Source organism: Panthera onca, chromosome D3 (genome assembly GCF_046562875.1).
Source record: "Panthera onca isolate mPanOnc1 chromosome D3, mPanOnc1 haplotype 2, whole genome shotgun sequence".
In the NCBI taxonomy this organism is placed as follows: domain Eukaryota; kingdom Metazoa; phylum Chordata; class Mammalia; order Carnivora; family Felidae; genus Panthera; species Panthera onca.
The window spans coordinates 36,331,613-36,347,949 of record NC_138350.1 but is presented as its reverse complement, the minus strand read 5'-3'; the positions used below and the strand labels follow the sequence as shown (position 1 = coordinate 36,347,949).

General features: G+C 45.6%; 1 protein-coding gene across 1 annotated transcript in view; it reads right to left on the bottom strand.

Annotated features, from left to right (window-relative positions):
* The window catches only part of LAMA1 (laminin subunit alpha 1), a 168,294-nt gene extending 152,496 nt beyond the window's left edge, over positions 1–15,798 (bottom strand). The window contains exon 1 of the mRNA XM_081790773.1: positions 15,458–15,798. Coding sequence (XP_081646899.1) covers positions 15,458–15,530 — 73 coding nt within the window. The 5' untranslated portion in view covers positions 15,531–15,798. The remainder of the gene's footprint in view (positions 1–15,457) is intronic.
* Between the last annotated feature and the right edge of the window lie 539 nt (positions 15,799–16,337).

Genomic DNA, 16,337 nt, shown 5'->3' with positions numbered 1-16,337 from the left:
ACCCCTGAAGAGATGTTTTTTATTCATAGATAGGAAGACTCAATACTATCAGACAGCAATTCTCCCCAAATTCATCTTTAGATTCAATCCACTTCCTATCAAAATCTCAGTTGGCATCTTTTGTAGAAATTGACAAGCTGTGGGGTGCCTGGGTGGCTCAGTCAGCTAAGCGTCCAACTTCGGCTCAGGTCATGATCTCACAGTTCATGAGTTCGAGCCCCACATCGGGCTCTGTGCTGACAGCTCGGAGCCTGGAGCCTGCTTCAGATTCTGTGTCTCCCTCTCTCTCTCTCTCTCTGCTCCTCCCCCACTCACACTCTGTCTCTCTCTCTCTCTCTCAAAAATAAATAAACATTTTTAAAAATTTAAAAAAATAAAAAGAAATTGACAAGCTGTTACTAGTGGAAATGCAAAGGACCTGAAACTGTCAAAGCAATTTAGAAAAAGTAAGCAAAATTGAATGTCTTACACTACAGATTTCAAAATTTACTATAAAATGAAATGAATCCAGACAGCATGGTGTTAGCATGGGAAAATACATATGAATCAATGGAACGAAATACAGTCTGGAAATATACACTCATACATGCGGCAAATTGATTTTGGGCAAAATGCCAAGGCAACTTTGTCTTTTCAACAAATGTTTGGGACTGCTGTATATCCATATGCAAAAAACAAATTTAGATCCTGTCTCCTCACTGTACATAAAAGTTAACTCAAAATGGATCATAGACCTAAATGTAAGAGTTAAACATTAAAACTTCGAGGAGAAAATCTTTGTGACCTTGGATTGGGCAAAGAATTCTTAAAAATGACACCAAAAGAACAATCCATAAGAGGAAAAAAAAAAAAGATAAAGTGGACCTAAAATAAAATTTTAAAAACTTTGGCGATTCAAAACACACTATTAAGAAAATCTAGGGGCTGGGTTAAATGGGTGATGGGCACTAAGAGGGCACTTGTTGGAATGAACACTGAGTGTTATATGTAAGTGATGAATCACTGGGTTCTGCTCTCAAAGTCAAGACTACACTGTATGTTAACTAACTTGAAAATCTAAAAAAAAATTTTTTTAAATAGCTAGTGGCACCTGGTTGACTCAGTAGAGCATGTGACTCTTGATCTCAGTGTTGTAAATTTGAGTCCCATGTTGGGTGTAGAGACGACTTAAAAATAAGATCTTTAAAAAAAATAAAGAAAATAAAAACCAAAGACAAGTAATAAGCTGAGAAAAAATACTTTCAAATCACATTTCTGATTAAAGACTTGTATCCAGAAAATATGAAGAACTTTTATAACTCAATACTCCAAAAACAGAAAAACCCAATAAAAACTGGGCAAAACGTTGGAACAGGTATTTCACCACAGAAGGTATATGAATAGCTAGTAAGCACATGAAAAATTCTCAATATCATTAATTATGAGGGAAATGCAAGTGAAAGCACAGGATACCAGTTCACAGCCACAAAAATGTCTCCAATCAGAAAGACAGACGATGTGCAGTGTTGGTAAAGATGTGGGGGAGCTGGAATTCTCATACACCACTGGTAGAAATGTAAAAATGGTGCAGCCACTTTGGAAAATAATCTCAGTCTCTTTAAAAAGTTAACATAAACTTCCCATATGACCTATATTCCGCTCTTAATATTTCACTCAGGAGAAATGAAACATGACTACAGGAGGACTTGAATGCTCATGTTTATAGCATTGTTCCTAATAGCCCCAAAATAGAAATAATCAAAATTTCCACCAACTGGTGACTGGATTTAAAAAAAAAAAAATGTGGCTATGGGTGGCTCAGTCAGTTGAGCCTGATGGCTCATGATGGGTGAGCCTAGGTGGCTCAGTCAGTTGAGCGTCCGACTCTTGATTTGGGCTCAGGTCATGATCCCAGGGTGGTGGGATAGAGCCCTGTGCTGGGCTCCTCGCTAAGCATGGAGCCTGCTTAAAATTCTCTTTCTTCCTCTCTCTCTGCCCCTTCCCCCACTCATGCACATTCTCTCTCTCTCAAAAAATAAATTAACGAAATTAAATTAATGTGGCTATCTGCAAAATGGAACAGTATTCAGCAATAAAGTATAACAAACTCCAGATCCACCCCATAATCTAGATCAACCTAGAAAATACCATTTAAACAAAAGAAGATAGACATAAAAGAATATACACCGTATGACTCTATGCGTATGAAATTTCCAGAAAAGGCAAATCAAAAAGTACAGAAAGCAGATGATTGCTTGGGGCCAAGGTGAGGGTGAAGGTGGGGACTGAGTGGAAAGGAGCCTTTTGAAGTCTTGGAAATATTCCACAACAGATTGTGGCAATGACAGTACGACACTCTAAATTTACTTTAAAAAACACTGCACAGTACACATCCGATTGGTAGAATTTTATGGTATGTAACTATACCCCAATAAAACCATTATGTCGGAGTGTCTCCTCACCTTTGCATGTACAGGGTATAAAATCATGCAGTCTGTAGCCTTCATTCTGAGGATGGTGATGCCACCTGAGGACTGATCCCTAAAATGTCCCGGATCCAGACAGAGGCTTTGGAAGGTTGCATATTGCTTGATGCTGATTCAAGGAAGAAGTCTTAACACCCCAAAGGACAGAAAGCTGTAATTCTATCAGATTCATTGGGTATGACCTTTTTTCTTACCTGACTGCTAATACGGTATGTTAATAATGTGTAATGTGCAAGCTGTGCATCTGACATCATCTAGTGGGTTAGACTGTAGGGAGCAGTGAATTCTCATGTATCTCAGACTTCTCCGTGGGTACCATCATTCACCGAAAAAGAACTTAAGCATCTTGTGTAACAAAATCAGCATAGGGAAGTTGGTAACAGAAACCAAAGTGCTGCAAGTCACCCTCTTCAAAAGAAAACCCAGTGCAGCAGAAATGTAGTGGTGAATCAGTTTTCTTTCTGCTTATGGTGATATTATTCTAAAGCTGTAAGATGAGTTATATTGGCGTTTGAGGCGTTCAGAAACAAAAATCTCTCCCGGATCTGAGCTGAGGAGCACACGCAGCAGGATCCGTCGGGTATTTCTCATGTTCATTTGACTACAAGCACTGGGGGTGCAAAAACCCTGGGTCACCGGTGTATGGAACATTCTAGAAATCTGAATACTTTTTGCCTGTGTGCGTTAATAAATTGCTGCCTTGAGATGCTTAGGAGGTAGTAACTCCAAATCTATAAGTAAGACTTTGTTAAATATAATCAGGGTTTTAAATCTGTATTCAATATTCACCATCAGTCATTATTTTAATTATAAGAATGTAATCCATTTTTGCTTTGTACTAAATTAGTAGATAGAAAAAAAAAGCCCAGATTAATAATCTTTTCAAGTTATTCAGCACCTTCTAATTACTGGATTCTGTGGCTCTTCTGTCTCCATATTTGGATGCCATCTGTGAACACGAAAAGTATCTGGATTTCTTATTTCAGGTTGTCCCTGATCACGTGTTCTGGTTTAGAATGCGAGCTCAGGTCTTGGTCCCAAAAAATGTTTGTTCACCCTCCCCCCGCTCCATTTCATTATCTGAATTCTTCTGTGCTCCCCATCCTTGAATCCTGCCATCCAGCCTTCCTGAGATGGCACCCTGTCCTTTCCCTGCCACTGATGATCACTCTGCTTGGTGACTTCCCTAATCCCAACTGCCTGTGTGCCCGGATCCCTAAGTAACGCCCACCAGACTCCTTTGCACTCCTGTTGCTTGTCTGCACTTGGACTTCCATTCATTCACCCAACTAGTATTTACAGAATCAACACTAAATGCCAGGCACTGTGCTGGTTATTGGAAATAAGAACAAAATCTCTACCCTCAAGGAGTGACGGACAAGTTAACAAACAGTTACAAAACGATGAGCCCGGCAGGTGTATGAACAAACTGCTATGGCAACAAGCAGGCACAAAGCCTGAATGGGTGGAGCCGGGTAAGTCAGGGAGCCACAGGTGAAAGAAATGCCTTTCCATGTACTAGATAGAACAGTGTGTTCAAGGCTCACAGATGCAAGCCACCATGTCCCATTGTGGGAACCTGAGATATCTCAGAATGGCCAAAATAGGGTTAGCAGTGGGAGAAGCAGCTAAGGAGGGGTCTGAGCACACAGCCCTGGAAGTCCTGCTCACAGAGAGTGAGAAACCATTCAACAAGAATGGGATGAACATGGCCAACTTCACAGTCCCTAAACTCATGGGGACTTAGGATACCAACAGCTTTCTGGGCTCTTATTGGCTACATCAGACTTCATCTCAGCACCTGCAGCTGGGCTGGTCCCTCCAGCAGAATTTGCCCACCCCTCTCCCCAGAAAATGGGCCCCAGACTCTGGTTCTGTCGGTCTGGGGTTAGCTAGTACAATACCTCTCCAGGTATCTTTAGCTGGGAGCTGGTCTGCAAGGTCAAGACAGAGGTGTGTGTTTGGTAGGCAGTGTATGTGGTGTATAGGTGGAGGGAGTGAGTTTGGGTGGAGCTAGAAGGGAAATATTAAGCCAAACATTGGAAAAAAACCCCAAATTTCTGAAGGGAAGCAGGAAGCAAATGCAAAATGGATCATCAATTAAAGACAAGATCAGAGAAGGATAGGGAAGCAGGTGAGTAAGGACAGTTGGACTTTGTTGTCACCGGACCTGAGAAGGTGCAGACTGGATCTGGTGAGAAGGGGGTGACCCAGATAAACACAGAGAAAAAGGCACCTGTGGCTTATCCTTCTAAAGGAGTTGGGAGAGAGGGATATGGCACCAGATAGTGCCCATATATGGGATGGATTTACTAAATTTTTGATGGATCCTGTAAAGACTGAAAAATAATCCATCCGTCAACTGCTGAGCCCTACAAGACCAGATCTTGTCCCCAGATGGAAGGGAATCTAAATGTCATATTTGATCAGGAAGGATTTAAAAAAAATTTTTTAACATTTACTTATTTAAAGAGAGAAAAAGGCAGAATGCGAGCCGAGGGGGCAGCGAAAGAGAGGGAGACACTGAATCTACAGCAGGCTCCAGCCTCTGAGCTGTCAGCACAGAGCCCGACACGGGGCTCGAACTCACAAACCATGAGATCAGGACCTGAGCCGAAGTGGAACGTTTAACCAACTGAGCCCCCCAGGTGCCCCCCTATCAGGAAGGATTTTAAAGAAAGAAGGGCCTTTATATGTGACTAAGTCAGCAAACGGAGGCTGCAACTGCTCATTTAAACCAGAATTGCAGCAATTACTATACATCAGCTGAGCACTTACTGGTGACACACACTTGTTGAGGGGCTCCTGGGACACAAAGAAGAATCTGTTTCTCTGAACAACTTTAATGACACAGGCCGTGAGTGCGGGGATCCCTCACAACTTTGTGGTGTTTAGTATCATCTCCACTTCCCGGTGCAATGGGAATCACATGAAACACACATGAAGCGAACAAGGATGGTGCTTGGGTATAAGCGCTCAGTATCCGCGCACACAAAGCATTAGCCTCCCAGCTATGGCAGGCTCAGTGGGGTCAGTGTCCCTGATCTGCCTCCATGGATAAGTTACCAAACCTGCATTGCTGTATGATTGCAATTCACTGGCACGGCTGAGTTTACGACATTCACATAGTGCCTTTCAACCCTGGCTACACAGAGGAATCACCTCTGGAGCATTTTTAAATGCAAATGACCGGCCACCACCCCAGACCCCATAAATTATAATCCGTGGGGGCAGGACCTAGGCGCTGATGTTGTTAAATTCTAATGTGCAGCCCGGGGAGAGAACTGTACTAATTGTGCCTCTTCACCTGGAGCACAGAGAAGAGCCAGCCAAACAGGTGAGCTCCGAGTTTCCCACAAAAGGAAGCCTAAGGAAACAGACATCACCTAACAGGGTGTTTGGTGTAGAAGAGCTGCTCCTGCAGCTCCAGCTAACGCTGAACATTCTCTGTCTCACGATCTCCTGCCTTTCCCTGCCCCAAGACTCAGCCTGCTCAGGTCATGGTGAACCGACATGACTAAAGGAAACAAAATATAATGGTAACATCTACAAATGAGACCTTAATCCCTCCATTTCTTCTCTGCCCATTATTTCTCCTGGAGAATTTTTTTTTTTTTTTTTTTTGTCATATGCACTTTTCAATTCTGTGGACTTCAAAAGCAAGTCTACCAACATCATCAAGAAATGCCTGGGGTTGCAGCAAGGAAGGCAGCTGAGAACAGGGTCCTCAAGAGACATCGGGGCCCTTTGTACAACGGGGTCCCAGTGTATGTTCCTTGCATGAATGGATAAGTGAATTAGCAAACACAAGGACAAAAATTAGAAATATGGAATAGAAATAGCTATCTCACAAGAAAATATTATTCCCTACCCTAAGAAGGTATTAGCTATTTAAAATGCTAACTCCCTTTAAGAAAAGGTACGGAAGCTTCTAAAGGCATTTCGCATGTTTGTGAATATCTTGAACTCCCCTCCACCCCACACTTCTAAAATGAACAAAAGAATACCCATGAATCCAGGAGTACAGTTGTCAGGAGCTGGGAAAACTAGATTTTGTGCAAAAACAGAGATGGTGTTTGGATGGAGGAGGTCAAAAGGTACAGACTACCAGCTATAAATAAACAATTCCTGGGGAAGTAATGTGCAGCATGGTGACCATAGTTAATAATACCCTGTTGCGTATTTGAAAGTTGCAAAAGGTGGGGCGCCTGGGTGGCTCAGTCGGTTGAGCGTCCGACTTCAACTCAGGTCACGATCTCACGGCCCGTGAGTTCGAGCCCCATGTCGGGCTCTGGGCTGATGGCTCAGAGCCTGGAGCCTGCTTCTGATTCTGTGTCTCCCTCTCTCTCTGCCCCTCCCCCGTTCATGCTCTGTCTCTCTCTGTCCCAAAAATAAATAAACGTTAAAAAAAAAAAAATTAAAAAAAAAAAAAAAGAAAGAAAGTTGCAAAAGGAGTAAATCTTTAAAAAGTTCACATCAGGGGCGCCTGGGCGGCTTGGTCGGTTATACGTCCGACTTCAGCCCAGGTCATGATTTCACGGTCCATGAGTTCGAGCCCCGAGTCGGGCACTGTGCTGACAGCTCAGAGCCTGGAGCCTGTTTCAGATTCTGTGTCTCCCTCTCTCTCTGCCCCTCCCCTGTTCATGCTCTGTCTCTCTCTGTCTCAAAAATAAATAAACGTTAAAAAAAATTTAAAAAAAAATAAAAAGTTCACATCACAAGAAGAAAAATGTGTAACTACATATGGGAATGGATGTTAACTATACTTATCGTGGTGATCACTTTGCAATATACACAAACATCGAATCATTATGTTGTACACTTGAAACTAACATATATAATATGTCAATTATACCTCATTTGAAAAAAAAAAAAAAGAAATGCCAGAATTAGAGGCTCAGAATAAAGGGGCTGGAAAGCTAGACAGGGGAATTCTGAGGGTGGGGAAAGAGTGCTAGCCAACCATAGTGCATAGTAACGGGGACAGAAGGTAAGCCAAGTGGCAGAAAGAGTTGTGGAAATAACTTTTCTTTTAAATTTTTTTTAACATTTATTCATTTTTGAGAAACACAGAGAGATAGAGCGTGAGTGGGGGAGGGGCAGAGAGATAAGGAGACACAGAATCCGAAGCAGGTTCCTGGCTCTGAGCTGTCAGTGCAGAGCCCGACGCGGGGCTCAAACTCACAGACCACGAGATCATAACCTGAGCTGAAGTCAGACGCTTAACAGACTGAGCAACCCAGGCGCCCAGGAAATAACTTATTTATTAGTTATTAGCCAATCTAGGGGCTGGGTAAGGGTTTTATGGTTGTTAAGGCAACCCCACCATCTCTGGAGCATTTGTGGGCAGTGCCACCCCCCACTGCCAATGGTTCAAGTCTGAGCACAAGAACCTCATACCCTCAAGTTATTTGTGTATTGCATGAAGTGCAGGGAGCTAAGGTTTTGATCTTTGCAGGAAAAATACCCCTTCTTTTTGACCTTGGCTGACAAAATTCTAGGCAAGCCATCCAAAAGAGGATCAGAAGGCAACTCTGGCTGGGTGGGATCCCTAACTCGTCACAAAAAAAAGAAAACACACACACACACACACACACACACACACACACACACAAACACGCAAATCCAGACACAGGACAGTTGATACAGGGCATCGTAACAAGGCAGCAGTAAGCTGCAGGCTGTGCTGGGTGGTCAGGTTGGGTTTTAGGTAAGAAACGGGGGTGCAATTAGGGTAAGGGGGTAATGCAGACCAATCAGACAGCTGGAAGTCCATACACTACTTGCAGTAATGGAGGAAGGAGGCGTTTGGGATAGACAAAGTTATGGATAAGGCTAGGTAGTCCTGACTGAGCCAGACGGGCTATGGATAGCCATGGCCGTGGCAGGAGTTGGAACTGGATGGGCCAAGGGGGCACACGATGACAGCAAGGCTTCAGCAGCACTGGCCTAAAGGCAGTGTTAGACCACATTAGGAGAAAGCATGTGGGCATCAGACTTATTAGAAGTGGCCGGGGGAGCCCTTGGGTGGCTCAGTTGGTTGAGCATCCAACTTCAGCTCAGGTCATGATCTCACCATTTGTGAGTTCGAGCCCCACATCGGGCTCTCTACCATCAGCACAGAGCCCGCTTCAGATCCTCTGCCCCCCTCTCTCTCTGCACCTCCCCCATTTGTGCTCTCGTATTCTCTCTCTCAAAAATAAATAAGCATTTTAAAAAGCGGCTGGGGGGCACCTGGGTGGTTCAGTCAGCTAAGTGTCCGACTCTTGATTTTGGCTCAGGTCATGATCTCACACGAGATCAGAGCCCACACTCTGGGCACTGGCAGCACAGAGCCTGCTTGGGCTTCTCTCTCCCTCTATCTCTGCTCCTTCCCTCCTCTCATTCTCAATCTCTCTCTCTCTCAAAATAAGTACATTTTTTTTAAAAACCTTAAAAATATATTACAAGTGGTTGGTCATAGTTAGTTTAGACAGCTGGTGACTATTTGCAGTCAAACAAGGAGAAACAAATTTAAAAAAAAAAATCAGGGAATCGTTTAAAGGAAGGAACAAAAATTCAGGGACACAATCTGGATAAGGGGATACAAAAAAAAAAAAAAAAAAAGAAAGAAAAGGTAGACGCAGCCAAGGGAACAGAAAGAAGGTCAGAAACTAGGGGAAATCCTGAGGGAAGTGATTGTAAGTGCTGGGCCTGAGGTAACAAGATAATCGCTGTTAGTCAAATTCTGTCACTACGAAAAACGTTGGAAGACATTTAAAAGTGTGTGCTATGTAATAATCAGCATTGTGACGTGAGGGGCTCCCCCCTCCCCCCAAATGTTCTCTTTTAACCAAAAATGATCTGCTAAACTCCAGCATCTTCTTTATTGTCGCGGAGCATTTCCTGAGGTTCTGACAGGAAATTAGGGAACAGTGCAACAAAATGCAGGAAATACTTCAGGGAATGGGGAACGATGGCATTTGCTATAAATACTCATTGATCTAAATTTGACATTCCCACCAGCAATGCAGGAGGTTCTCTGGCACAAGAATTAGAGTCCCACTGCCTGCTAGGCCAAAAGATCAGACTTCAAAGATACTTCAGGAATGAAGAGATTCAAACTTCAAACAGTAGATTCAGAAAAGAAAAAAACGAAAAATAAATAAATAAATAAATAAGGCGCGCACACGTGCCGAAGCCAGCATTTTATGAATTTCCACACCACAGTTTCTGGGTGAACACTCTGAGGTAAATGCTTACCCAGGCAAGAATGTCATCCACCGGGTTGATTTGGATTCTCACTGCCTCCATTGTCTGTCTCCTGCCCCCAAGCAAGACACAAAATCACTGGGAACAAGTTAACCCAAAGAAAGCTCTCCTGACCCAGCCTTGAAAAAAAAAAAAAAAACAAAAACAACAAAGACTCAAGTGGAAGGATTCTGTGCTATTAAATGGTTACTCTGGGCACTGTCACCCTCAGCATAAAAGACATGAAAATGCAGTGAACCCAGCTATCGTGTGGTGCTTCATGCTGAAATAGCTCCCTGGCCGGCATGTTCCAACAGAACCCAAGTTCATGACCTTAACTAAATTACTTCTTATAAAGGATTTTTTTCCCCTCCTCATTAATTGTGAAATGCCTTTATTTACCCAATTGTCCGTGGATACGTATTCGTATTTTGAAATTAAAACAAGTGAAAGAATTATTGGAAGCGTGTAAATAACCCACAGGCATCTTTCTTAGGAAACATAGTTTTTTTTGTTTGTGCAAACATTTCCGAGGAAGGTTACTAAAAAACTTCATCTAAGGTCTAAGATGGAGAGTTCTCTCTGGTTGTCTCCAGTTAAATCTTTGTAATCAGGGGTGCCTGGGTGGCTTGGTCGGTTAAGCGTCCGACTTCGGCTCAGGTCATGATCTCGCGGTCCGTGAGTTCGAGCCCCGCGTCGCATCGGGCTCTGTGCTGACCGCTCAGAGCCTGGAGCCTGTTTCAGATTCTGTGTCTCCCTCTCTCTCTGCCCCTCCCCTGTTCATGCTCTGTCTCTCTCTGTCTCAAAAATAAATAAACGTTAAAAAAAATTAAAAAAAAAATCTTTGTAATCAAAGTGCAGACTTAACTTTATTCATTAGGAATTATTTAATTAAATTTTAGGGAGCTCCTGGGCGGCTCAGACAGTGGAGCTTCTGACTCTTGATTTTGGCTCACGTCATGATCTCACGGTTCGTGGGAGTCCCAAGTCAGGCTCTGAGCTGACAGCACACAGCCTGCTTGGGATTCTCTCTCTCCCTCTCTCTCTCTCTCTCTCTCTCTCTCTCTCTCTCTGTCCCTTCCCTGCTTACATGCATGTGTTCTCTCTTCTCAAAGATAAATAAACTTAAAACAATTAAAATTTTCTGTGTCTGCCATAGGTGTTCCAGTAACAAATCATACTTAGTTGGTGAAACAACACACCATTCTAAACTTCTAATAGAATTATCCTCAAACTTGACTTCTTTACATCATAAATCTCCTACAATATACTTTTAAAAAGAATTTACTGCTTAAGGAATAGCTTGTCAATGCAATGGTAAGCAATACTTTCAGAATGAGTACAAGGTCATGGAATCAACTGGTGGCCTGCTTTTCAAATTCCAAAAGATCTAGGGAACACGGCTCTAATACCTTTCTGTCAAAGACCATGTTGGAAGGGACAAGTTGAAGGTGACAAGCGTCAACTGAAGTTCACAAGTATGTACATTCATTAAGTGATGTATTAATTCCCTGCAACAGGTGCACTGAAGTAGGAACGGGGAGCGGCAATGGAGAGAGGAACACTGTTCGTGTTCTGTCAGGAAATAACGGGGTCCTCCCTTTACCATTACAGAAGAAGTAGGTGTCATAAAGTAGCTTGCTTGTAGGAATTATGTGAAGAAACATCTATGGAAGAATACACAAGAAACCAAAGTAGTGCTTGCCTCAAAAGAAGGTGACAAAAGTCAAGGCTTAATCCCTTTCTATATACCCTTTAGTACTCTTTGGATTTTGTTCCATGGGCATGGATTATCTATACAAAAACTTATTTTAAGTTGATTGATTCGTAAGTAAAGATATTGATTGCAATTTGGCTCAGCAAAGTTGGGGGCTGTTAACTGCGAGGAATGTTGCAAAGCAACGAACATACAGATTATGAATAAAACTGTCCCTGGCCTCAAGAAGCTCAAGTCAGCGGGCGAGACAGATTGGCGAGACAATTGTTTACACCACCATGATAAGTAGGTAAGTATGACAAGTGCACTGAGCAGAGAGACCCCTGGGAATTCAGGGAAGAGCATCTAAGAAATACATCAGCGTCCAGGGGACCAGGAAGGTTTTCCAGGATGTTGGAACCTAAACAGCAGACTTGCCTGACACTTAACAGCCTGTGTGTCAGGAAATACTGGTTGCCTATGAGGAGGTACCAGTGTGCCTGAAATAACGGCCCTTAGCTCTGGGACAACAGGCCAGCCGGAGTCCCATCCTCCTTGGTTTACCCCCAGTGTGATGTCACTGTTATTTTGTGTATACATGAGAAACAGCGAGGGGTGTGGGCACCAGGCCAAGCCCATAAGGTGGCGTTTCTAAAAAAATCACAGAGAAGGCAGTGCTGAGAAGGGAGAAGAGGGGAGGAGGGAGGTTTGGTGAGAGAACTATCACAATATTTCATGGGAAAAATAAACAATTCCTGAGCCTAGTCAGTAGTGGGGACAACAAAGCAAAACCAAACAAAACATAACGTGGAGACAGATTTTCAGGGGGTAAAATCAACAAGTCTTAATGACCAATGAATGTGGGCAATGAAAGAGGGAGGTAGGCACACACGACAGGCATAACAGTAAGAGCCATTGCCACGGGTTGTATGCCTGTGACACGAGGAGGTGCCCAACGCCACACCAATATTTCCATGCGTTATTGAATCACATGAATCCTATCCATTTTATAGACAGGAAGACTGACATTCAGAGATGTTAAGATGTTAACCAAGGTCATGGCTCATCAGAGGGACAGGTCTGGTACTTAAAGCCCAAGACTATTTAATTCCAAATCCAGACTCCAAATTGTGAAATGATTATGCATCCCAGAGAATACAGCTAAGAAGAGGGCCTCCCTCATAAGCTCTATGTAATATAGTAACAACGATGCTTGTAGATTACCTACTTTAAGGGCTAACCCTGCACTAAACACTGTTTGTTCCAAGCGCTTTTCTTGCATTGTTTCATGTCATCATTAACAGCCTCTCCAGGGAGGCACTATAATTTATTCCCATTTTGCAGATGGTGAAACCAAAGCACAGGACATTAAGTAACTTGTCCAATTCCACCCAGCTAGTAGGGCCAGAGAATAAAACATCTAAAGCTTAAAGATCTATCTTGTCGCTCCCCAAATTTGCTGCAGATAATAATGAATATCCATAGGACTTTATGAATGAATTATTATAAAATGGTAGTGTTTCGAGGATGATTACCTTGAAATAAGTGGGTATATCAACATTTTATGATATGTGCTTATATAGCAATACAATTCTAAGAGTGGCACAAGACTTCACAAAACAGTACATATGTTCATTTCACCTCTTTGTGGCATTTGAATTCTTCATCATGTCATATTAGCTACAGTGGTAGGCTTTATATTCAATGTCTGGAAAAGAGGAAGGGAAAAGGAGTGGGCTGAAGTCCAGGATATATAGAAGATGGGCAGTGATGTTTATTACACACATCCTTGTTTCCAACTGCTAAGACCAATATTTTTTATTGGCCCTTACCTGGGCAATACAGCTCCAGAGAAAAGAAAACTGTGCCTGTGAAATCCCCTAAGTCACACGTATGTTACTGTGAGTATATACATGCTAAATTTGAATGCCATGCCATTTTGATGATCGAGTAAATGTTCTTTTATTCACACAATACATTTTACCCCTATGCTTGGAAATACCTATTTTTACTTTTAAAAAAGAAGGACTTAAAACAGAAAAGCTGATGAGCCAACCCATGAAGCAATTTTAATTTTATGTAATTGCTAGCTGTGGACTTAACCTTATTTTAAGAAACACACCACCTTTTATTTTAGACTTAGGAATAACTCACTTTAAACAGGTTACGTTTCAAGGTAAATGAGCCACTGGGTCCTATACTGTGAGTTGTAAGGTGATCCAGAGAGAGACTGCAGAAATTATAGAGAACTGCTAATAATCTAAGGGCTGTTAGATAATGATCATTTTCAAAAACGCAGGCACCAGACAGCTAGTTCATCAGTGATACAGGTCAGGATTATTTTATTATGACCAAATTATACCATTACACGCATCATTTCTGCTATATATGTAGGGCACAAATTATTATTTTTTAAATGAAAACTCCCTTTAAAATGCCTGTTAAGAAGCACAGTGTTGGTTGATGGGGTGGAGACCAGCAAATGTGGAAGGCGGTGTGATGAAAGATTCAAAGGCTCCCGCTGTGGGTGGCTTCCCACGGCATCTTAAGCAGGAAAGCCCCATGAGGTCCCACTTTCTCCAAACACCATTCATAACCTCTGGAGCCAAGTGCTCGGCTCCTAGGGGCAAGAAAAACATTCGGGGCATCTCCTCCATCTAGAACTTTCAATTTCTGAGAACAATAAAACTGAGCCAAGCTGCACTCTGTGCACCGTGTGGGAAACTGGGACTTGTTCACTTTCAACAACCCCAGAGAAATGAGTTGGGCTTGCGGCGCCCTTTCTTGTGGCTCCTTTCTAGCACACAAAACTATGTAAATTCCCTCTATGTCCCAGCCCAACTCCCGGCAGAGCAGGCGCCTGGCATTCAAAGCTGTGTTGCCAGCTCCGGTCCAGTGCGTTCATCACGAATGCCTGAATGAATGAGATGGACACGTTTCTGTGGAGTTCACAACTCAGCACAATGCCCAAACACACAGTTTTCCCACGAGGGTATTTCGCATTCCGCCTACCTACTTTTGACTCGTACTTTTTTTTTTTTTTTTTAATGAAATGTATATTTGTGGGAATGTGCCCATGGTCATATGTTGCACCATTACGATGCATTCAACAAATACTGTGACCGCTTAGCCAAGTAGAAGCGACGCTGAGAAGACTTAACCCTAGGGTCGAGTGGGGGGGAATGGAGTGATCCGCAGAAAGGGAAAGAGGCATTCTGTTTCTGCCCCGGCATTGATAGAAGCCTGGACAATCAGCTTGGGGTTTCCGTTCTCCGCAAACCTTGCCCAGGGAAGCACGGAACCCTGCAGCGAGCGAGCATGCAAAGTCCTCCGGTCGCCGCCGGCTCCCTCACCCCGCGGCCTAAATTCGCGCGGGGAATGAGCTGGTTTGGCCACTCCGGGGCGGGGGACGGCACATAAAGCGCCCTTTGGAAGGCGCAAACTGTGGCTCGGACGCCGTCTGCAGGGCCGCGCGGGCGAGTACTCCCGGTCCAGGACAGCTGGCGGGGGGCGCGCTTCTCACTATGGCTTGTCCCCACTAGCCCACCTGGGCCGCGAGTGGCTCCAAGGAGCCCGCCCTTTCCCCGCCGCGGACCAGCTGGCTTTCCACTGCAGGACAATGAGGGCGACTCGGAGGATGCTTTTCCCATTCATTGCCTGCGCCCGGCCAGCAGCCCGGGGCTGCGAACTGGGGACCGCTGCAGGGTCGTAACGAGCCCCCCCCCGCCCCCGTCCCGTACCCCCCGCCCCACTCCCGCCATCCCCGCACCGCTAGCTTCAGCGGCGCTCTGGATCGCAGAAAACAGAGCGGGACCTCCCCGGAGCCCGAGGAGTTTCAAGCCCAAGGGTCGGACGAGCGGGGTGCGTCCGTCCCGGGCGGCGTCCCCAGCCCTCTCTGGCTCGGCCAGGGAGACGATTCCCACGGGCCGCGCGGGAGACTCACGCGTGCTATCCCCCCGGGACGGAGGTGAACGAGGATGAGCGCACCGACCCAACAAGCGGCAAAGCGGCGGGCTTTGTCCCGCAGCCGCCCCCGCCCGCCGGGGGACCGGAGACCGGGTCTCACCTCTCTGCTGGCACCGCGCGGCGACCCAGAGCAGCGAGGCCAGGAGCGCGACCCCCGCGCCACCGCCGCGCATCTCGCAGCCGCCGTTCGGGTGGGCTCCGGGAAGAAAGGCGCGGCCACGCGCGGGGTCTCTCCGCAGAGCGCGAGTCCGCCCTTCCCCGCCGGGCTCTGGCCTCCCGCCCGCCGGCCCCTCGGACACACCCCCCCGACCTCCGCCGCGCCCGCCCCTTCCCGCCCCGGCCCGCGCACACCCCTCCCCCACGGGGCCCCTCGCTCGGCCCCGGCGACCCGCGGGGACCGGCCGCTCCAGCTGGCCGCCCGCCCTGCGCGGTGCCCCGAGCGTCCCGACTCGGGGGTGTGACCCCCCTCCGAGCGGGAGAGGTGGGCGGAGAAAGTGTCTGGGAAGGAGGAGAAAAATCTGCTGAAGTGGGTCCGGGCGAGTGGATTCCGAGAAAGTATTTGCCCTGCCGACCCTTCCGGCCCCACGGCGGCTCCGCGCCCAGGCCGGGCCCGGGAGCCGGGAGGACGCGCCGCTGCCGAGACCGGCCTTACCTCGCAGCCCGCGCCCCCCGGCGTCCCCCGGCCGGCTGCGTGCCTCAGCCTTCGGAAAGCCCCCCGGAGTGTAACTGACCAGCGCCCCTCTCCCTCGCAAGGTCGCCGGGCCCCGGGCCGCCAGACTCCTTTCCAGGCCGGGACTCGGGGCCTTAGCTGAGGATTTTGTGAAGATTTTTCTGAAAATGAGTTGTAACTTGTTTCCCACTTCGTGTAAGGAAGGCAAGAGGGGTCACTTGGACTTAATTATTAGTTTACCCTTACTTACAGCGGGGGGAAAAAGATGTCCCTTTTTTTTTTTTTTTGGAAGTTAGTCTTAACATGAGAG